The 23,545-nt window shown below is 39.8% G+C and overlaps 1 protein-coding gene across 1 annotated transcript in view; it reads right to left on the reverse strand.

Moving 5' to 3' along the window:
- Positions 1–23,545, reverse strand: part of kiaa1549lb (KIAA1549-like b) — a 52,935-nt gene that overhangs the window by 21,964 nt on the left and 7,426 nt on the right. The window contains exons 2-4 of the mRNA XM_068583782.1: positions 8,603–8,959; positions 5,123–5,617; positions 4,873–4,988 (exon numbers count right to left, since the gene is read on the reverse strand). Coding sequence (XP_068439883.1) covers positions 4,873–4,988; positions 5,123–5,617; positions 8,603–8,959 — 968 coding nt within the window. The remainder of the gene's footprint in view (positions 1–4,872; positions 4,989–5,122; positions 5,618–8,602; positions 8,960–23,545) is intronic.

Consider the following 23,545-nt stretch of genomic DNA (forward strand, 5'->3'; position numbering starts at 1 on the left):
CCTACCTCCCTAACTAATAAAGAGTAAAGAAATGTGAACAAAAATGTGTGTATCATCCCTACAACTACCAAGGCTGCTTTTTAGACTACATTTTACACCAGATCAGTACATCCTAGGATCAACAACCCACTTAGCAGTGCAGCACAGACTGGGTGGGAGCCAGGGCAGGTCCCATTTTAAAGCAAGCACTAATAATCTCCAGGCCAATCACCTACAATGCAACAAGGTGAAAAGACAGAAACAGGGTGAATTGCACCACCTTCAGGCAGGGAGGTAAAACAGCACAAACATCACTCACACTCATAAAGTGACAATGACAACAGTATACCTTATGAAAAAATCCATCTAAAAGTGTACACATTCTTTTAAAGAATGGCCGATGTAAACTATTCATAGTTAATTGCCAAAAACATATTCCTGTTAAAGTCTTTTCGGCAAGATCAGACAGTAGAGTCAATCAGTCATATTAGAAAATGAGCTGAATGACAGGATATTGAACTGTGTAAGATTGATGGAGCACTTTAAGTGTATTCTAACCACTTGCTAATGAAAGCAATAGGAGAGAGTGATTATGGAATACAGCAATGTGGAGAGACAACCAGGAGAAGCTGAAGGACTTTTGCGGAAAGAGAAAGAGGAGAATAAGGATGAGTGAGACATGGGAGAGATGGGAGTTTCGGACAAAGAAGTGTATGTACCTTCACTTCTAACCGAGGCCAGGTATCACTGCGAAACACCGGTGAAATGTGAGTGTTTTGTAACTGTGTGTAATGCAAAACAAATGCACGTGTTTGTCAGGAAGAGTTTGACTTTTTTTGGCAACCGGAAACAAAGTGATGAAAGATAAAGCAAAGCGATGTGTGTATGTGTGTGTCGGTGAGGTGAAACCATTCAGCTCTGTTATCTAAACCCATCTGAAAGTCTGCGCTGACAAGAAGATCCACTGGCTAAAACACTGAGGGCCTATCTTCTCTGTAGCTGCAAAGTCACCGCTCGGCCTCCTCACAATTCAGCCTTGTTAAGAGCTCTGTGAAAAGAGCTCTTTATTATCACTTCATCCTCTCAGGCTTCACCCATGTGAAGGTGTTATTAAGAGATTGCATTTCCAGCAAGCTAGAGATTGGTAACGCTTCCACTTACTCTATCTCAAAGAGTGTGAAAGACTGCCAGCAGATTAACCCGACAGATCTAGTCAGTTTTCTAAAAGTTTTAAGTCACTGGAGAGCCTTAAGTACAGAAGACACAAAAATAGTACCATACTTAACATATTTATTGAAGGTTCAAAAGGGTTTTAGCCTTGTGGTTCAATTCATTTAGTCTATTTCTCATCATCTTTTTAGCATCAGCCCAGCACATCGCTCTCCTCCCAACCATTTATAACCTATAATTAAACACAGGAGCAATTTCCCTTGCCGACAACTTGCTTCCCATTGGATGAGAGAGCAGTGCTACTAAAAGGAACCCAAGCAATGTTGAATTGGGTGACAGGAGTGCACTGAAGCAAGACACCTTCAGAGAGAGAGAGAGAGAGAGAGAGAGAGAGAGAGAGAGAGAGAGAGAGAGAGAGAGAGAGAGAGAGAGAGAGAGAGAGAGAGAGAGAGAGAGAGAGAGAGAGAGAGAGAGAGAGAGAGAGAGAGAGAGAGAGAGAGAGAGAGAGAGAGAGAGAGAGAGAGAGAGACAGAGACAGAGACAGAGACAGAGACAGAGAGACAGAGACAGAGACAGAGACAGAGACAGAGAGAGAGCATATGAGAGCTTTGACCTTCAGATGGGCAGGACGAATACACAGGCCTCACTTGTTTATTTGATACTTCAGTTTGGGAAATATCAGCCATTTCACCAGATTGCGGATATACAACACGCACACAGACACACACACACACACAGAAACATGCATACACAGATGTACTTAACAGTTGCTCAAAATTGCAACACTCAGAAGGCAATGCTTTCTTCCTGAGGTTTTGTGAAAAACTAAATCCAGTATGTCCACTGTTGTAAGATTTTGCTGAAATGTGCCTTGATTCTGACGACTCCGGTTGTAAATAAATAAATATTGAGGAAATTGGCGCAACAGTTTTTATCTCCAGCTCTGCTACGGGGTTTTATTGTAAACTCAAAAGCTCCTGTCATCATTTTAATAATCTACAGGCCGCCAAAGCCAAACAATATCTTTTTCTATGAGTTTGCTGAACTTTTAGCCTATTAAGTCACAGTATGACAAAATTCTTATTTTAGGTGATTTTAACATACATGTGTGCTGTCCGTCTCAGACTCTTGTCAAAGATTTCATGAATACTCATGAAATCTTTTCACTTTACTCAAGCAATATAACAACCTACACATTCAAAGGGTCACATCATTGACCTCGTCCTGTGTAATGGTCTCAGCCCTGAAAACTTTAAGGATATATTTGTGTCTGATCACAAAGCAGAGTGTTTTATTGCTACTTCTTTAACTGATTTTATTCTACATTCTGATACAGAGGAGCTGGTTCTCTACTTAATCACACCTGTCAGACTGTCCTGGACTCTGTTGCTCCTTACAAGGTAAAACAAAAAAAAATATAGTACCCAATAGCCATGGCTAAATGAATCCACCCAAAAACTTAAGAGAGACTGTAAGAAATTAAAGAAAATGGAGAAATAAACTAACCTACATATATTTTCTGAGATTTGATTGCAATGAAGAATTATCAAAAGGCAGTTAAAGAAGCAAGAGCTTCATTCTTCTTCAAGTTAGTTTTAGATAATCACTCGAACCCCAGAGTTTTATTCAAGGTCATCGACTCGGTCATAAACCCCTCATCCTGTCAATTCACTGAGGCCTCACAAGAGATGTGTGAGAAGTTCCTAAATTATTTTATTGATAAAGGTGCCCCAACTCGCATTTTACATGCCAGTAGAATCATAACAACACATTTGAAAACTTTTAGTCAGGTTTTAGAACACCACACAGTACAGAAACTGCCCTCCTCAAGATAACTAACAACCTCCTTTTAACAGCAGACAGGGGGAAGAGTGCAGTTTTAATTCTTTTAGACCTGAGTGCACCTTTGACACAGTAGATCACGCCATTTTAATTGATCGCCTTAAAACCTGGGTCGGCATCAAGGATGCTGCACTCAGCTGGTTTTGCTCATACCTGTCAAACAGAACATTTTTGATCGCCATAGATAACCACTCGTCTTCCACGACACATATTACCTGTGGTGTACCACAAGGCTCAATTTTAGGTCCGATTTTATTTTCCATATACATGCTTCCACTCGGCCAAATCCTCAACGACACAAGGTCTCTTTTCTCTGCTATGCAGGCGACACACAGATATACAGATATACCTCCCGCTGAGACCTGGTGACCCAAAGAGCCTAGCTGCTGTTTTGGACTGTCTCTCTGACGTCAACTGTTGGATGGCACAAAACTTTTTACAACTTAATGATTCAAAATGGGAAATCCTACTATTCAACTCCCCAAAAAATAACACTAGCCTCATTCAGAGTGAACTTGGGTCCCCTGTCTGCTTTAATAAAATCTGAAAAAGTCATTCATGCACTCATTTTCTCCAGACTGCTACTCACTCCTCTCAGGCATTACCCAAAAATCTATCTCCCGCCTCCAACTACTCTAAAATGCAGCAGCTGGGCTTCTTACTAATTTTAACAGACAACATCATATTTCCCCAGTTCTGGCCTCTCTCCACTGGCTCCCAGTTGGTTTTAGAATTAATTTTAAGATTTTATTGATCGCTTTTAAGGCCCGTCTGGGTCTAGCCCCGGAGTACATTAGTGAAATGTTAACAGCATATGAGCCAGCTCGCAGCCTTAGATCCTCCGGTGGGGCTCTCCTGGCCGTTACGAAGTCAAGGCTTCAATCAAAGGGTGACCGTGCTTTTGCCATCAGGGCCCCTCGACTTTGGAACGACCTGCTGGAGAATATCAGTCAGAATCAATAACTTCTTTTAAATCACTTCTTAAAACCCATTTGTATAGAATTGCTTTTAAGTGATGTCATCCTTTTATGTTTTGTTTTTATCATCTATTGTTCAGTTATTTTGTTCCCATGGTTTTGTTTGTATATGTTATATATTTGTTTGTTTTCTACTGTTCTTTTTGGCTGTGTGTTTGGTTTGGTTGTGTTCAAAGCTTTTATGGTATGGTCTTTTTTGTTTGCCGCCATTTGGTTTGTGTTCATGCTTTGCTTATCTTTAAACCCTGTTTTGAAAAGTGCTATATAAAAGTCATAAATATATATGAAGTTATTATTATTATTACAGTCCTAATCTACATCTTGTTTTTGGGTTGGTACAGATACTCAAATATGTGACATCACCCACTGCCTTCAGGGACACATTCAGCAGTCAACCTAATTTCTATATTAGTCCTCATCTCTTCTCACATAGCCTACATGAGGGTCCTTGCTACAAGTGTCTAATTCACTCCACACTAATAAACCAGATTTCTGGTGGAGGCACAATTAGGACCCATTCACTCTTCACCAGTGTTAGAAAACAGCTTGCTTATTTAACCGGGATGAAGTTTGTTCTGTTCATTATATTCAGATTAGCAGCTGTGAAATGCATTGATTAGTATTCTCACTCCACCTATAAATGACAGTGGTATTTTTTTTAGATTGTAAGCAACTGGTCCAACTCTTATCTGTGTTTGTTTATTAATGCTGAAGAGAGTTATGACAAGTATGGAAAGGTTACAAATGTGAAGGAGATGCACACATTAGCACATAATACACAGTCCTGGTTTCCCACTAATCCACTCATCAACAATTGGTAGTGTAAATGTGTAAAATGCATGTATATTACTTGCAGAAGCTGTCTGTATTTGTCTTGAGTGATCAACAGTGACTATAGTCTGACCTGTGCTTGAGCAGAAGTATCATTCAGAGCTTTCCGGAGGCCTTGACTGAGTCCCCTTCGCAGATTCTGCCTCTGAATGCTGTCCAGTCTGTTTCTTCTCACATAAATGGAAACCACTATCAGAAGGATATAGAGACAGAGACAAAAGTGGGATGAATCAAGACATACAGCTGAGAAAACCACTTTAAGAAATAATATGATTTGATAATTTAAACCTTCTAGCTCAGACTGTGGCAGAAATATTGTTTACCTGTTTTCACCCACAGTCTCTCTGTGATGTTACACTGCTGTGGTGGAGCCTCTGTGGTGGTGGTAAAAGGGGATATAAAGATGCCGGAGGTCTCCCTGGGAGGGTTTGTTCTGGGAAAAGTTGGTGTGAATGTTCTCCTGCTGGTTTGAGTCCTCGTTGTTGTGGTCGTCGTTCTCCTGGTCACAGGTGCAGGCTGAGGTGTGGTAGTGGTGATAGACTGTGTGTGTACGGTGGTGACTCTCAGGGAAGGCGTGGTAGTGGTGGTGTGTTTAGTTTTGGTAGTTGAAGCTACAGTTGTGGTGGTAAGGTGGACAGAGTCTGTCGGGGTGTCCTGTCGAGGGTGCAGAGGTGATACCTGAGATGTCCTCTCGGTCGGCCCAGCAGAAATGAGGATTCTGACTGATTGAGAGGGGGCTGAACTGGTTGTTTTTTCTTTGGGGAAAGTGTGCGCATCTGCCCTGGATGTTCCAGCACTTAACTCATCTGTCCCCGCCTCTGTATGGACAACAAACATCTCAGTCACTTCTGCTGCATGATCAGGATCTACTGATAAGGTCAGACTTGGTGAAGAGGATGGAAATGTAGCTTTTACAGACACGGATGATGATGCAGTGCCTGGGTGCATGGTTGGTTTTACTGACAATATCTTACCAGCTGTATGTAACGTTGATGATGCCAATGAGGGTTTATAAGACACTGAGGTGGGAGGAATCACATGTAAGGAGGATGAATGAGAAGCGTTGTTTCTTCTACTGTATGATAGGGGTGAAGTCTCTGATAATGATGATGATGATGAAGTCTCTGATGATAATGAATGAAATGAAAAGGAGGATGGCCGCAGCTCTGTTGTAAGGGTTGACTCCTTCAGTATTGAATCCCTTGCGTTATTGATATTGTCAGTGCCAGAGAAATTGAGTGCAGGGTTGTTTGAAAGTGTGACAGCAGCATATTCAATAGAGTCATCATCCGCCAGAGGGGGGCTGTGCTTGCTCTTATACAACAATGCAAGAGAAGAAGCTTTTGCAGATGTTACAGAGCCAGTAGTTGTATGAGAGAAGGGCGGAAAGGCATCTGAACCCCATATAGTGTTTACAGTAGCTCCTTGTTGTACATTGACAGTCACCGCAGATCTGAGATTAGCTGGGGATAAATTCAGTTTCCCTTTTTTATATTCTGATGTAAACTTAACATGTGTAAAAGATGAATGAACTGTTGGATAAAAGGAATCTGGATCACTGGCAACTACAGTCTGATCACTTGAATTCAATACATGCACATGTCCCTCTTGTCCATCTTCCAGCTTCAGGTGTTCATACAACGGGACATCTGCTTGGAAATTAGAATCTGCCCTATCAAAGCTAATAGATGTATCTTCTAATTCAAAGGATGTGCTTTGAAAAGACACAGGCGTGGTGGTTTTCCACTTTGTATATGGTGCCATTAGTTTTGTGCCAAAGCTGAAAATAGCACTAAAAGATCCACTGCTGTTTTGTCCATCACTGAAGGAAGTAGTTGCAGCAGAGGAAGCTGCGGAGGGAAGGGTTCTTTGTCTGCCTAAATAAAAATTTGATCCATCACTTCTCATACTGGTATTTGTTTCTTTCGAGCGATGAGCAGAGTTAACTGCTGTCCTTGGTATCAGGGGCAATTTAGACCAGGAGGAAAGAGAAGGCCGCTCAAAACTGCTTGTGTGTGTTTCCACCTCAAAAGTCAAAGGTGTGCTGCGACTAGCTCTCTCAGATTTTATAGCATGAGCAAAGATTTCAGAAAACGCTGTCTGATGAGGTTTATTAAGAGGTTGAGTTGTATGAAACTTTTGTAAAAACGGAAGTAAAGATCTTGTTTGAGAAGGTCTTTGTGAGGGGGTAATTTGTAATGATAATGAGGCTTTGGGTTGATCTGCAAAAGTAACGTCACTATTGGCAGACAAACCAGCGTTATCATCAGTGTTGTTTGGGCTGCGGCTGAGAAACAAAGACAATAAGTCCACAAGCCGAGTGGGGTGAGAGAGACTTTCATTCATGGTTTTAGAGGTCATGTCTCTTGCAAACCTAACTGGCAACGCTGAACTAGAAAAAGGCACTGTCCTACTATTAGAGGCAAATATTATTTTTGGCATTGTCCGTCCTCTACGCTGCTGAGTTATGAATTTGGGTGATTCTGTTGGTGTTACAAATTCCTGAACGTTTATGACTATGTTATTTGGCAACTGAAGCGAATTTGACTCTGATGGGAAGAAAGTCATTCCCGTTCTGGTGATTGAACTGAGGATGGAATCAGTTTTGGACTGCGGCCTCGACCCTATGAGTGAAAGTGAGTTATTTAGGTAAGCTTGAGTGGACATGGATTTGAGCTCTGCTGCTGCTATCTCTCCCTGGTTGTAATATATATTGCTGGCAGGACCTCTGGGGCTGCCGTGACCTGCTGCCATCAGTAAATCACCAGGATTAGATGCATGCTCTGAGGACACCATGCCAGAGTGGTCTGGGGTTACCTCAGTGATTGCAGTTTCAGAGAGAGACGTTTTACCTGCTGGAGTCTCAGTGGGTCTGAGCGTTTTTGCCGGTGATACAGTTGGATTTACATGTGAATTCAGACGCGACATGACTGTATCTTCAACGCTTTTGGGAACATATGTCTGAATATCTTCTATTGTCTTGTTTTCTTTCTCCGTATATGCTGATGGGTGTGTGACATGATTAGAAACTGAATAGCCTTTAGGATGAGCAGACAGCAGTGCCGATGTGGGATTTTGTAAAGCTCCCTGCTGCCTTTGAACAGCTTGTTTCTCTTGATTGGAGGGAAATGAGGTGCTAATTTCAATATTACTGGCTGATAAAGAGTTTTTTCTTGGGTTATGGGTCTGAGTAGTTTTATGTAAAATCTTTAAAAGATTTTCCCCATGGTTATGAGCAGAGTATGATGTGTACGTGCTGGTTGCTGCCGTCTTGATAACTTTTGTGCTCGCAATCCTCATGTATGCTCCACTCCCTCCATAAATGTTATCTTCTGATGAGTATGATAATTGTTTAGTCACTTCAGTGCTCTTTTCAATGCTACTTTCACTTGGGAGCTGTAATGGTTTGGTTGTTGTGCTTTGTAGTCCCTGTGTAACAGCTCGTAGGTGAACACCTGAAGAAGTAGTGGAGTGTGTGGTTGTTCGACGGTCAGTCCAACCCAGAGAGTCTGCTGCTGATGAGATCTGAGGAGCAATCCTTTGACCTTGAGACGAAGCCGCTTTGTTAATCCACGCGACAGGAGACGGTAAAGAAAATAGAGACACTGCGTATGATAATACAGCATACGTAGATGAAGCTGATGAAGATGTTGATGATGACAATGAAGAAGATAATGCTGTCAATGATGAGCCATTCCGGTTTCCATCCATGAAGGACACATGCGATGGCCGTGAGACAGTAGATGTCATGGTAACAGCCGGAGGTGGTGTGGTGTGTTGGTGATGCATGCTGGAAGTCAGACCTGAGCTGGTGAGAGTGAGCCTGTCTCCCACAGGCAAAGATGAGGAGGACATCTCTGAGCCGTGGCTGGATCTATGTGAAGGCCATTGGGTGGTGTGTGTCTCGTCCCTGGTGATGGTTGGCGAGGTTCTACTTTGATCCAGGCTCACTGGGTGTTTGACAGTTCCTGCCATGACGGTTAAGACAGACGAAAAGGCAGGCCGCCCTGATAAACCTTCCCCCTCAGACTCTGAGTCACCATCTGAATGAATGTCTGAGAAAGGCACCTCCTCCGCCACCGACAGGTCAGCCAATGGATGAGCAGGAGCAGCTGTGACTGGTGAAGACGAGAAGCCGGAAGCGTCATAGGTGGATTTTTCTGTTAACAGAAAATAAAGGAAAAAGACTAAGGTTAATATTAAGATTTTTACTCATAAAGGCCTACATCCCTCTATGCTCTGTGCTCAGACACCCCCTCTTTACCATCTACATGCATTTTGTTTTTGTGTCATCTGTTCTGCCTTCATACTGTATATGCAAGGCGTCCTAGGGTCCATTAAAAGGTGGTTGAAAAATGTATGCTATTGTTTTTATTATTATTATTTATTGTTATTATTAGTATGTCATCAATAAAGGAGTATATTTATTCCATTCAGTCTGCTGCAGTAAATGTTAACAAATTTATTTTGGTTCAGATGCTCTGCAGCAATTTTCCAGAAGGTAGGTAATCAAATAGCCATTGGAGGTTCTTCTTCATAGCTCTTCAAAAACAAAAAGCAGATTTAATTCGAGAAAAGGATTTTTCAACTACCCGACAAGCCAAAAGCTATTCTTATCAATGGCTCAGAATAGATCTCGAAAGCATTAGTGAGCTATTTATTAAAGCCATTATTTACATTTCATAAACGTATTATACAGTTTGCTTTGCTAGAAAGTGGTACCACATTCTTGCCTACCATAAGCCAAAAACTGTGTAAAATGACAGTGATGTTCTGCTCTAATAACTGGCAGCTTGTAAAATCTGACGGTCTATTTGCCTGCTATTTGTCAGCACAAAATTACCTTTTCTAAACATGACAGATGAAGCCAAATAGCCAGATATGTGACACCACCATGTAAGACACCCCATTCAAACAGTACACATGTATAGATGGCTGGAGTTGTAGGGATCCATTCTGATGGTGTAAATGGTGTCAGACAAAAAAATACATCAAAAATATATCTACCTTTGAGCAGAATATTTTAATTGACGGGTGAGTTGTAATCATTTTAACCTTTAATGAAACAAGGTGAAAAACAAATCACTTGCCAGCTATGGAGGTGCACGCACATCTTTCTAATAGTCTCAAAGAGTTCTGCATCCCAAGGGCAGACATTTATTCCCGAAAGAAAGAAAAAGAGACACAGTGGAACAAATAGAAAACGCCTATTCAAGAGATGGCAGCTGTGTGCTTGAGTATTACTAAGATAACACAAAGACTCATGTTACAGTGTTGTATGCCTTTGAAGACATTATGCCTCTATAAAGTGAAGAAAGAGAAGAGAGGTTTGTATTAAAGTAACTATCATAAAGATGTGGGAGGTGATTAATTCGCCAAGACGACAGACATGGAGTTGTCTCATCTGACCCTGTCCTCTTCTCTCCTTTTATTCTCAGCACATCCTCGACATATCCACAGAGGGGTTCTTTTATCCATTTGTAAAGCTTTGCAGTCCTGTCACACCTTCCACCCCCTCAGCATGTGTCTCCAGTAGAAGTGCATCCAGCTAGCACAGTGTACAAGTGCTTCAATGTTGGAGGGAACCTTTTGATGACAAACATGTATCTGGATTGCAAAAGGATAAAAGATAGTCATTTGTAATTATACTGTTGTTCAAGTTTGGTTGAATGAAAACACCCTGAACATAATATACCGCACATTTCTGAGAACTGTCCAGCTGTGGAAACTGGTGAGGCCATTGAGTCCAAGTTTTCTAAATTGCATATGACGATTGGCCTCAGGCAGTGTGTACTCACATGCCGGCACTGTAAAGCTATCTGAAATGTATTTTTTTTTCCCTAACCATTAAATGTAAACTGTAATAGGATCCAATACTTGCAAATTCAGTAAATGTCCCAGTTCACTAACTCTGAATGAATTGTTAAATGTCACTAATATCCCAGAGAACTGGCACAATGCTTTTAATGAAATATTTTCAGAGAAATAAATCTCTGAATTTCATTAACCAAGACCATTCACTTCTTAAAGACAGCCCTTTCATGCTGTATTTGTGAGCTCCCTTAATTCCTTTTATTCAACAAATCACTTATGTGCTCAAATGTGATTAGTGAAATTGCTATAGCACAATTTTTAATCCATTCTTTAAAAAACAGTGATATAAAGTAGGAAGATGAAACATGTATTTTTGTATTCATAAAAGAGCTCGATAACAAAAGGCGTTGTGTCCTTCTTCAAGGCCACTAAAAAGTCAAACCACTTGGCCATCGAACTGAAAGAGAAGTTCCTGGCCTCCCTCCCCGGCCCAGTGTGCCCAGTGGCAACATGAGTGTGGGTGCGCAAATGGAGGCCAGTCCGAGTGGAGGTGTGGGGTCCACCTGTGGTTTGCCACCTGCTCTGACCGGGTTTGGCATATGGGAGGATTTTAACAATGGACGAGAGAGAGGAAGATAAAAGGAGATAGTGATGAGAAAATGGTGGGCAGTGGGAAAAAAAAGTCACACCAACACGAGAGATAAGTGCAGCAGCTGCGTGAAATGAGTAAAAGAATGACAGCATGATTTTTTATTTGCAGTGAAAGGTCCGCTCCCTACAAGCAGGTCCTTCCCATAAGTAAGTTACCTTTAGGATTCCTTATTCTAATAAAACTCAGCCTTGAAAGCAAAGTAACAGAAGATTTCACATCATCTGTTCTAAGTAATACTATGTTTTGTGACACTTTGTATTAAGTCAACTTCATAAAAGTAATATTTTTATCATACTTTTTTATTCATTCATGAAGTATAGTATATGTCAAACATGTGCTGGTTAGGACGTCACCTTGTGGAAAATTGTGTTTGTTTTACTATTTCTTCTGACATTTTAAAAAGATTAATGGATGATGAACATAATGATCGGTTACTGCCGTGCAAGCCACACGAGCTTTACAGACCAATCTATTCTTCCACGTCTTAAACCCCACTGACTCACTGGTGGTTAGTCTTTATTACAAACTTGTGCTGTGCAGCCAAATATTGATTCCTCAAACCCATAGAACTTCATTTTCAATTTTAGTCTCGATCTCAATGTTTTTTAAAGATGCCTTGAATTTTAGGAAGTGTATTTACAAGTATGCACAAGACATTATATGCACGGCCCCAGGAGACAGCCTGGAGCTTTAGTTTGATAAGGTCTACTTTCTCTTGACGTGTGTGAGGTCATACCAGGACAAGAGAGCCTTATTTGAGAAGGACGTCATTATATGTATGAGTCACTTAAATAGTGGGGTTTCTAAGAAAATCATATGTTGTTTGTTTTTTACACCATACTGACATTGAACAACAGCGACAACACATTTTTGTCAACACATCTTAGTGTTCACATCATATAGCATGAACAAAGAGTTGGATTATGCTGATACAGAAAAGCTTTACGCTGATATCAGGCAGTATGGAATCAGATTATTATTTCCAACTTTAATGAAAGTAATAAAGAAAAAAGGAAAACTGATTGCTGATGGAGTTAAATAACCATGAGATGATAACGCCCTGTAAGATATTGATACTCCAAGCCTCTATGATCAATAAAATATGAGTTCTTTCGTAAGCTGTGTGATCCTGACATGTCTCTAAAACCTTCTGCAACCAGCACACACAAACCTCAGACCACATTTCCACACTCATTCTGTCCCCTCTGCAGCCAGTACGATCACCACGCGACCAGGACACAGACATGACACTGCCGGGGCTCCTGCTGCTCCACTCTTATTATACACTGCTTTCTTCTTTTGGCTTTGAGCTGTTTTTGTACTCTTCTGTAAGGAAAATAGTAAACAAGAGGGCGTAATTCAATGGTGAGGTGGATGCAACCCTAGGAGCAGAGAAACACATTTAAGTAGCCTTGTCAACTGCCTCCGAGGAAGCGCCTCAGAAGTCCCTCCTGTATGTTGGCTGTTCGTGGAAGGCGGCAGCATATATGCGACTGCTTTGAGCTGTTGTTGTTCTATCAAAATTAGAATTAAGAATTTCAGTATTGAGGTGGAGGGGAGTCTGGGAGGGGAGAATTTTAATTGAAAAAGAAGTATCTTAAAATGTTTTGCACATATTTGTGTGTCTTTTATCTGTGTGTAGAGGAACGGTGTCTGTTCAGGGCCGTAGGAGGGGAGTGGTGATGCCAAGCGCTGCTGAGGTGACAGTATGGATGGGAGGGAGGATGTCACACACACCCAGGACCATGTTTTTTTTCAGAGGGTGCAAACAGCTCAGCAGGCTGAGACACACATCAGCTGTCTGGACCACAGCCCAGCAAACACTTAACCCTGCAACCATGCAGAAAAGTGTACATGGTATTAAAAGAGATTCATTCACTCATTTGTTACTCCTGACAAGAAGCACACAGTATGTTTTTGTCCAGCTTGACTGTTTGTCTGTGGCACAAGGAGACCATATAACGAGTTTGTGGAGTGATGCCAAGAATAGCTTAAAGCTAGACGGTAACCTTTGAAAGAAGAAACAACAAACTTCTTACACATTAAAAAATAAAATAAAAATGACATACGGTACTTATAAGCAAGTAAAACACCTTTCCTCTATTCAATACACTACAGTGTTTTGCTGCAACATCCAACCTTAGTCTGCTATGACCAGTAGCTTATGATGGCAAATATTAGCTAATATCAGCTAACTTCGGATGAATATTGTTGTGTTTTTGATAATACTGAGGCAGTCTGCTAACTACGACTTTGCTATATGTATACACTACATTTCAGCATTTACTGTTATGTTGCAAATGTCTTATGTCACTAGTTTGTACATGGATCACTGTTTAGCATATTTTACATAGGCTCACTTTTAAGTATTTCTTGAGATTGTAATGTCTAACTATCTGTATTAGCAGAGGTCCAAAGTATTTTTGTCACCTAAAATAACACAATCGCGTTGGTCGAGGAATGCACTCCAGGCACCGAGTGCTTAAATCTGGGGGTTGTGCACTATCCTCCAAAGCGCACATCTAACAACTACCATATCAAACATTTCAGTCAATCATGTTAAGGCCGCCCTCGGATTAACACCAGTGGTCTCTCCCTTTTCATTGATAAAACGACAAGAAACAAACCGTTCGTATTAATGCCCACCAAGACTGTATACTCCACTATTCTTGCTCTTGTGTTCGTCATTTAAGATTTGATGATTTGATATTTTATCGCGATTCGTTGAAGAAAAGCGACTGTACATTGAAATTCATAAAGAGCCCGACACTAGACATTACATTTAATCTGTCTTGTATCTCCCTGTGTATAGCAGTAGGGACAATGCCGATCAAGGGTCTCTGTGTTTTCCAGTGCAGACACTGGCTCAGTTGGACACAGAGAGGCATTATTTAGGGCCTTCAGCAAGCTTTTTGGAAGGTGACAGGGGACACATTCCCCCGCGCTCACATGACGGATCATATATCTGCTGGCTCAAACCCTTTTGCTGAAAATGGACAAACAGCGGACAAACTTAACTGATTTTTGAGCCTCATTATATAAAGTCAGAAATGAAGGTGCAGCAACATTTCAGTGAATAAACAATATACACAATACTGCTGGCATCTTTGGATGTGATGTGAAAATATACAACATTGTAATATTGCATGAGCTGTACAGTTTCTTCAAACTTCTTTACTTCATTACTGTTAAAGTGCTGACTATGTTATACTGCAGGCTCCACTCAACTGTCTTAATGAACTGTTATCTATTGTGGTGTCACAATGAGACGATACTAAGACGGGGCATAGCAACGTATCAACATTCCTGGGGTGTTTTTAATGATAGCACAACAACACTAGGATGATTCAGAAGATCTTCTGTGTGTGACAGTGAGGTCCCTGAAATAAACTATCACATCAACAACTACTGTATCAGCAGTGAGGCATCTATGGTGAAAAATAGAATATGTAAAATCATGAATGACCTTTAGTCAGTCAAATACATTGTTTTTTTATTCAGATTATTCATCTGACAGAAACAAGAGGGCACTCTTACTCAACAATATATACTTTAAAAAAAAAGACAGATGAAAGACTGACAAATAATGCTAAAAGAAACACTCTGGGCAGTTTCAAATAACATTTCGAGAAGCCCTACAGACTAAATAAATTGTATTGTATAAATTGTATATGAAATGTATTCATACCTGTGATGAAAGATATTCTGAAGAAGCTCCTAGGGAATGTAATGGCTGGGTGGCAGATTTAATATTAATATTAGATGGCATCAGCAGCAGAGCAGTGAAATAAAATATGGTGCTGTTTTACACTTTCAGCAGAGGAGAATGAATTACCAATGGTTACTGTGCTGATGGCTGAAAAGAAGTTCAAAACGCTTAACCCTTTGCCTCACAAGGGACTATTGAGTTGAGAGTAAATTGCAAGAGAAAAAATGGTATAACTTTACAGAAAACATTCAGCTCAAGATTCAATTTAGAAGCCAGTCTGAGATATGTAATGTTCGTTAGCATATATAAAAATATGTTTTTAGATCAGTCAGTATTGACATTATTTTCAAACTTCAGACACGAGAGTTCTCAAATTTTCATCGATGATCTAAGTTGGGACGACAGACGAGGATCGCATAAAAATGTTCCTCCTGCTGTGGAAGTTATATTTTCACATCTATATCTGTATGACATTTTAGTCAGCATATTTTGTGACTCGTCAAACAAAGAAAAGCACAGGTGGATGTAATAATATTAATGATGGCTCCACACCATTAGATGTCCTCGGAGCTGGCATGAACAATAGCAAGCTCTCCTTAATGGAATGCGCTTTTTATATTGTTATTAATTACAGTTATTAATCACACCCGGGTGTTTTCTGCAATGACTAAAAAAAATTTAAAAAAACTACAACCTCTAAATAACATCTAACATTCTGCATGCACTGATCATTTCAGATTAATTGTACATAAAAACGAAAGAATATTTTCAAGGTGAAATATTCCTTTGATGCATGGATGCAACTTGCATGGGGCAGACGGGGTGACTGGAAGTCAGACAGCTCGGTTAGAGCTCTGCAGGCAGTCGCAGGCCCATTAAAAAGACCACAAAGTAAGTCATCTTTCACTTCAGCACCGAGCCAGAGGCAACATGGAGTCACCGATCAGGTTGAAAGCAGAAAGCATCTACCAGTGGCAGAGATAAAAGCTGCGGAAAATACACAAACGGTCTTGCCGTGGAGAGATCATATAAGCAAAATATAATGATTACATTTATATTGCTGAACAAAAATGTTGTATCACTGTTCACAATATGGTTTAAAAAAAACAACAACATATGATTTCTGATTTCCTTCGAAAACCCCTATTTCAATGATATAATCACTTTGTCCTCAAACAGGGCTCTCTTGTCCTGGTATGACCTCACACACATCGAAAGAAAGAAGACCGTATCAAACCAAAGCTCCGGGCTGTCTCCTGGGGCCAAGCATATCACAGCAGGCAGGGGATGACTGGAGGAATTCAGCTCTGATGGGCTTGGGGATTACAAAAGCCATTTGACATGACTGTGGGTGTGAAATGACAGGAAGTGGTCAACGGTGGGAATCAGATAATGACGTGGCAGCTATGTACTGGGTTGACATGGAGGTCCATCCTGAGTTATAGTTGCTCTGCTTAAACATGCAGCTTAAATGAAGGGGGCATCTTTTCATTTCAAGGTTGCATGAGAAACAGAAGCAAAGGTTCCCTGTGGAGCTTTTGACCTCTATTGCACCATGGAGGTGGTTTCTGAAGGTCCCTGTTTTGTGTCACAAGGACGCACATGAACTGCATGCATGCAGGTGACATTTTGCACTTCCTGCCATTACCATTCAACTGATCTACAGATGGCAGTAATACTCCAGCCAGCAAGGGAAAGACTGTAACCCAGTAAAACTGAATTTAAACATTACAAAATGTAAAGTACTTTGCAAATGAGAAAGGACATTCATTCAACACGTTTCTTAGAGCGCAAGGCTACCAACAATGAATTTTGGTGAGTAACAGAAAACTCAACAGTTCACCTTTAAAGACACAAATCTTGACATCTCGAGACAACACATGTCCTCTCGTTTTGTAAGAAATAAAATAGTATCTGTGCATTGAGCACAATGACGTTTAATGCTGTTTGATACTGCTCGGTGGTCGAACATGATATAAATGTTATAGCTCATGATGTCTGATTATACTCAACCTAAATTAGAAAAGTATGGGTCAAGGGCCTATTTCATGAATAGAGGCCTGATCAGTAGCCAACTGAGAGAGATTCATTTGTTCATAAACAAGCTTTGCTGGTCTTGTTTAGATGTGCTCTGCGTCTTCAGGTAGAATTTGTATTAGTCTGTGTGGGAAATATTCGGAGAAACGCTGAAACGAGGTAGGGACAAGTTGGGACATCCAGATTTACGTTAATACAAGCCTCACATACTACAAACTAAAAACCTCGAAGGGTTGAGGCCACTATGCAGTCTGCTTTTCAAAGACCAATACTGTGCGTCACAGGTGGGTTAGGTGACGTAACAGCTTGGTTACTTGTGGCGGTCTGAAAAAATGGACTCCACAAAAGCTCTCTTGGATCATAATTGGAAAAATCCTTTGGCTTTGCCTCTGACTTTCTAATTGGGCGACTGATTGCTGATGAAGTTAAATAACTATGAGATGGTAAAAGAGAGACTTTTAAAGGATGCCAAAGCTCATCATGTCCTGTGCTGACCTCTGGCACAAATGGGAGGTCTTCCTCTTCCCACAGTGGTATACGCAAATGTACAATATGTAGCAAATGTAAAATATGTAATTTATCAATTTCCGTTATGATTGACAACGTAATTGCAGTATTTTAATATAATTCCACCTGTTGTTGTTTTTTGGCATTCTCATTTGTGGGACTGCTTTGTAGAAAAGGGATAAGCGCGACTAACAACACATAAACAGTATGAATAATATCAACAGCTTATGAGCTTTTTTTGTGTGCTGAAGGCATATTAGTTTTTTTTCAAATGTCTTGCAAATGTCCAATCCTAAAGAACATTATTAAAAAATGCAGGCAGCCAAAAACCTCCTAATAGTCTCATTATTTTATAGTAATATTACCAATAAACCAAACATTTTCTACTCTTAGGTCATTCATTTCTTGCAGTTTTTGACATCATTGTCATCAAAGCAGGGATGATCTGCATTTACATAGTGAATAAAGTGCCTCTGATTCTGTCACAGCGATACATAATTCATGCCTCCCATGTCAAACCAAATTGCTATTTGAGTGTATTAACATAAACATGATGCAAAAAAAGGCTCTAAAGTGACATAACAAAGACACATTGCTGCAAATGTCGATGTCCCTCTATTTGCTGCAATAACAATTGCCATGAAACACTCACTTGGTCGCACATTCAGAGCGGTGAGGAGCTCAACCAAGCAAACCGCATGGAAACCAGTATGAAACTGAGTAGATGCACTAACTCTGACCGTACACTGGCTACAGTGCAGCAGAGGTTAGCAGAGGCATGAGGACAATGAGGGATAACAAGGAGGGATAAGCCTGTTAAGCTTCCAGGATCCCCTCTGAAATCCACACTTGAGTCAAGCACAAGAATGTCAAAATGTATGTAATACAATCACAATGCTCTAACATCTGAGGTCACAACAAGCAGCAGGCCACAAATTAAGTTGCTCATGTTTTTTAACAGGTGACCGTTTTTGAAAAGGATTTTTAGAAGGACTATTATATTTTACTGTATCCTAAATAAGCAGTTTGATAGTTTTTTTATGATGGTAGTGGACAACATTTACTCCATACAGCTACTGAAATGCAACTTCATGTTATGTAGTTTTTAGACAGCTACTGCGATAGCATAACTATAAACTATTAATAGGGCTAATCGTTCGGCAGAGTAAATTGTAAAGATGTGCTGATTTTCTTTGCTTTCTGCTGTTGTAAACAGAATATATTTGACAAATGCAACTATTTAGTCTATTTGGGCACTTGGAAATAGCGATGATTACTTCACACAGTTTTATAATATTTGATATAATCAACTAATCAATTATTATAGAAAACAATTGGCCGATGATGAAAATAATCATAAAGGGGAGCCCTACCTCATCTCTGTCCACACTAAGCCACGATCCAATAATATATTTTTGGTATCAGTGAGTCAGAGAGAAATGTTCAAGCCAATAACCCAAAATACTTTACTGAAATATAGCCAGAGTTTAAAAAACACAACTGCTTCTCTTGAGAATAATAAATAAAGGTCATAAAACAGTTTGACCTTACTTCATGTTTTGGGCACATTTGGAGACAAGAGAACAACAACATAGAAATTGTACAGATAGAGCGTGCAGAACATCTTTGAGCAGCTACAACGCTGTTGTTCATGCTCCACATCACAGCAATCATACCTCTGACCTTGAAACTTCACAGAGTCAAAGCAAACACAGAGATCACCACCGACTGCGACGTGATGAATGAGATCTCAAACAAAGGCTTCGCCTTTATCCCGGCTACACCACACCACCACCGGGCAGACTGTGTGTCCCACTGCAGCCGCAATGTTTTCCACATCAGACGACGGCCATGTTGTTATTAAGTCTGTGCTCATTAGCAGGTACACAGAGCAGGTGAAATGTGAGTAACTATGACTTGATACCTTTCAAATGCCATTCCATTGTTTTAACTTACTACAAATATCACATTACTGCTAAGCCACAGACTAATATTTGCATTTAAAAGACAATGTTTCTTTCATTATTCAGTTTCGGACACTTAGGTTGTAAATGTCATCCAACCTGCTGTCATTTGTCGTGTTTTGGGGGGATGTTCGTAGCATTTTCACAACATAGCAGCCTGTTCATAATACTCTTGTCCATTGGAACATTAACATTATCCTAAACATAACTTAGCCTATTCATATGGCTTTATCCACCAGGCTCTAAAAGATAGAAGTTCATATTCAGCTAAAGGAACATATAAATATGCATAATTATTCTCAGAACAACACAATGTTTTCACAGGCTTTTTTTCTCTCATTTTTTACAACAAGAAACTTTATGAACAATTTTCAAGATTTTCAGGATGTGCGGGAACTCAGCAATTATGTAACCCTCTTGCAGCTGAGTAAATAACAAACATCTAATTATGTAAAGTAATTATGACAGTTGAGAAAACAAAGAGTACTTTAAGGGGAATTTTCACAATGACCAGATATATTTAATTTAACCATGAACCTGGCTGTGCAAAGGCTGGCTTACATACGTAAATCAAGAATTTAGATATTAGTTAGATAGTTATTGTGGGGTTATCGACTGGTACTTTTAATAAATATTCAATCAATTCATTTTGATAAATTATCACCATTAAACGACTAAGTGTGTAAAGGCAAATACATATCACATTCCAACTACTTCTTCCGTCCATATGCCATTCGAGTGACTCAATACTGTGCAGCTGGACAAACTGACCAGGCACAAGAGCTCCACTGGGTTGCATGGTCTCTTCAAAAAGGCTTTTAGGAAGTAGGAATACATAGCTTGATTCAGACTACTACTTATCAAAAAGGAGGCCTACCCAAATAAAATACAGTCAAAGCTCTACTTCTTTTGAAGTCCATGGTTGAAAAGGGAGTCGTCCCTTTTGAATGAGGATTTAAAGGGACTGAAAACCTTTGTTGCAAGTGGAAAAGGTAAATCTTCGAAGAGATAACGTCCCTATAGCTAAGACACTGTGCTCCGCAGGTTGTGAGAGATTAAGCAGAACTCCATGTCAACACTTGGACTGAGTCTCAAAGTTCACAAGTACCTTTAATGAATTAAATATATTTTGTAATGGTTTCTTTCCTCATTTTGTCAGAAAATGCAGCTCTCAGAGACTATTACTGAAAGTGCTTATTGCAGAGAGCCGAAGACATTTTTACTATTAATGTGGCTATAAAAATATATATATATAATTACCTCATTTTGATGTTAGATATAAATTAAATATCAACTCACATAGCTGACTGTAGTGCTGTAGGTTTATTCTAGACAAGTGTAATGGTCAACAGACAGGTAGTTTTAAGAGGAAGGACACCCTCACAGGAGCCATCTTTTCAGGAACGGTGTCCCTTGCAAAGCAAGGAGGCTTCTTCTCAGCAGGCTTCTTTCTAAATGAGAAATAGGACAGACCAGTAAATATCAAGATGGGATTTTTTTTTCTGATGTGTATGCATGAAAATGTTAGATGCATTTTTCAATGTTTCTTTTCTGAAAACTGACATAAGAAATATAAATAACTGGTAAGACTTAATAATAACAGAACAATATGAAGCATTAGTTAAGTATGAGTAAACACTTAATGCATAATGTATAAAGCATTGTTCCATACTTTATAAATGATGGGTTCACCATTTGCAAATTAAGTATTAACTAATGCTTCATAGCTTGCAGTTATTATAAAGTATTGCTATATATATATATATATAAATAATATAACGTTCTCCCGATGCTCTCGCTCATTTTTTTTTGTCTGAGTGCAATATATTTCATGTCCACTTGTGATCTTGTATGATTAATCTGTATAAGATCAAATACAAGCCAACAAGAAAAAGTGTCTAAATTTTGGGAATTTTTGATGAAATATCAAAACTATTCGTAATTTTTGAAAGAGTGAAAGAACTTTTCTGCCATTAGTTTGAATCTGCCTTTTACTCCAAAAAGTGTCAGCCTGTTTGTCTCAAGCAGTGGCGTCCCTCGGCTAAAACATTCGGGGCTAAAGCCCCCGATGTTTTTTCATTAGCCCCGAATATTATTATTATTTTTTTATTTTTTTTAAAACAACCTTTTAAAAAAAAAATAATTTAAGATCACATCCTCAAACTAGGGTTATCTCATGTTGATGCTTTGTTAAAACTTTGTTTTTGGACAGGTTTTTGAAACAATTAGAAATATTTTTTTTTTTTAAAAAGCCAATACTTTAGCTTTGGCACTAACACCTCCAGGTCGCACGTGACGTCATTCACCCAAAACAGCGGCGTCAGGCAGGAGGCGCACTTAACAGCAGCAAGCTGTGTAAATTGTGGACCTAAAAATAACTAAGCTTGGGCTTCTTCTGAAGGGGAAAGCTGCTGAAGTTAATGTTAGGGTATAACGTCGAACCATCTCGTTTATTTTCTTTTTCATGAAATGTGTTAAAATCCTACAGACGCGCCTGGTATCAACCCTACACTCCATGCTTTGTCCTCTGTCCAGATTTACGTATTCGATTGGATATTCTGTCATTCTTGCAATTTAAATTTCTGCACCTCTCTATCCCTGCTATGACAATGTTCAGCACTCACGACTTAATAGGTGCCATCCATGTCTCGAAATGTTGCCCACAGTCCAGGAGAGGCCCGTCTTCTCGGTAATATCATTAATGAGATGTACGCATACGAGCATGAGGTGCCGAGATCCAATCCTACGGACACGCGCTTGACCTTCACGGGGCACATGTGACACCGAGTCAGAAACACACAGTCTCCAGATTGCATTTTACTGATATTGTACCGTGGAATTGCACAATTGGTTTGCATTATTTCTTGCAGGGAATGAGAATCCGTACATTTAACTACTGATTTTAAGGGATCCTGTTCAGTATATCAGGTCTTGTGCTGTACTGTATTTAACCCTAAAATATAAAGAAACATGAGAATTGATGTTAAAGGGTGACTTTGGTATTTTTCAACTTGGACCCTATTTTCCCATGTGTCTATGTGACTAATCGGGACAACTGTTTTTGAAATTGGATGATATTTAGGGAGAGCGGCTGCCTTCTGCAATGTACTCCCTCAACACCAATTATACAAATGGTTGTCCCTAATAGTCACTTAGACACATGGGAAAATGTGCTCCAGGTTGGGAAATGCAGAAGTTATCCTTTGGGAGACAAATTGAACTTCCACAACAGTAGCACAATCATGTTTTAATGTTTAATATTGCAACAAAAGTAATGTCCCCTCTCTGCAGCAGTTTAGAAAGAAATGAGAGTGACAGGTTGAGACAACAATCCTACAAACATACACATAAATTGGCACTTGCGGGGACAGTCTCTGAGGACAGATAAAGTATCCAAACTCAAAGGTTTTTGTAGACATGAGCATGTGCAAGGGACGTGTTTTTGTGAACGCAAAGGGCTGGCTCTCCAGCGGTAGTGGAACCACAAACTTGGATTATGCCAGTAATGAATTAGCCTGTGGGGAACAGCCTGTCTTATTTTAAGAGGGTTGACTTCAGCACATTAAAGGGCATACATCATCCAAATGCTCCATGGTATAGATTTATAAATGTGCAGAAAAGTGAGTGCATTACTAAGTGTGTGTGGGGCTGCATAAACATTTTCCTTTTCTCCTCTTCCTCTTAAAAACAGTTTTGAACTGGCAGTGATTGAACATCTATGACACAGTAAGGAATTATCTTTATTAAAATATAAATTTGACAACATATCCTAAATTGGTCATTGAAATTCCCTCTAAATGTGATACAAGTAAGAATAAGCGCTAAAAACCCTTCTATCCTCTGTCAGTACAGTAGAGCATCTTAACATTGACAGCTTGATTACTGATTCATGGGCTTCTAACACTGTTGATCATTTCCTTCAGCTTAGCCCTCCCCAGTACTCTTGATGCTTCACTGACGCTGTCATCTTTGCCTCCACCCTGAACTTGCATCACTAAAGCTAGAAATCACATCCCTGAATCTGTGATGTCACTGGGATTTAAAACCAGAGGCTTCTTTATGT

This window comes from Clinocottus analis, unplaced genomic scaffold (assembly GCF_023055335.1).
Source record: "Clinocottus analis isolate CAN_PGR_092001 unplaced genomic scaffold, fCliAna1.0.p SCAF_1, whole genome shotgun sequence".
NCBI classification, from domain to species: domain Eukaryota; kingdom Metazoa; phylum Chordata; class Actinopteri; order Perciformes; family Cottidae; genus Clinocottus; species Clinocottus analis.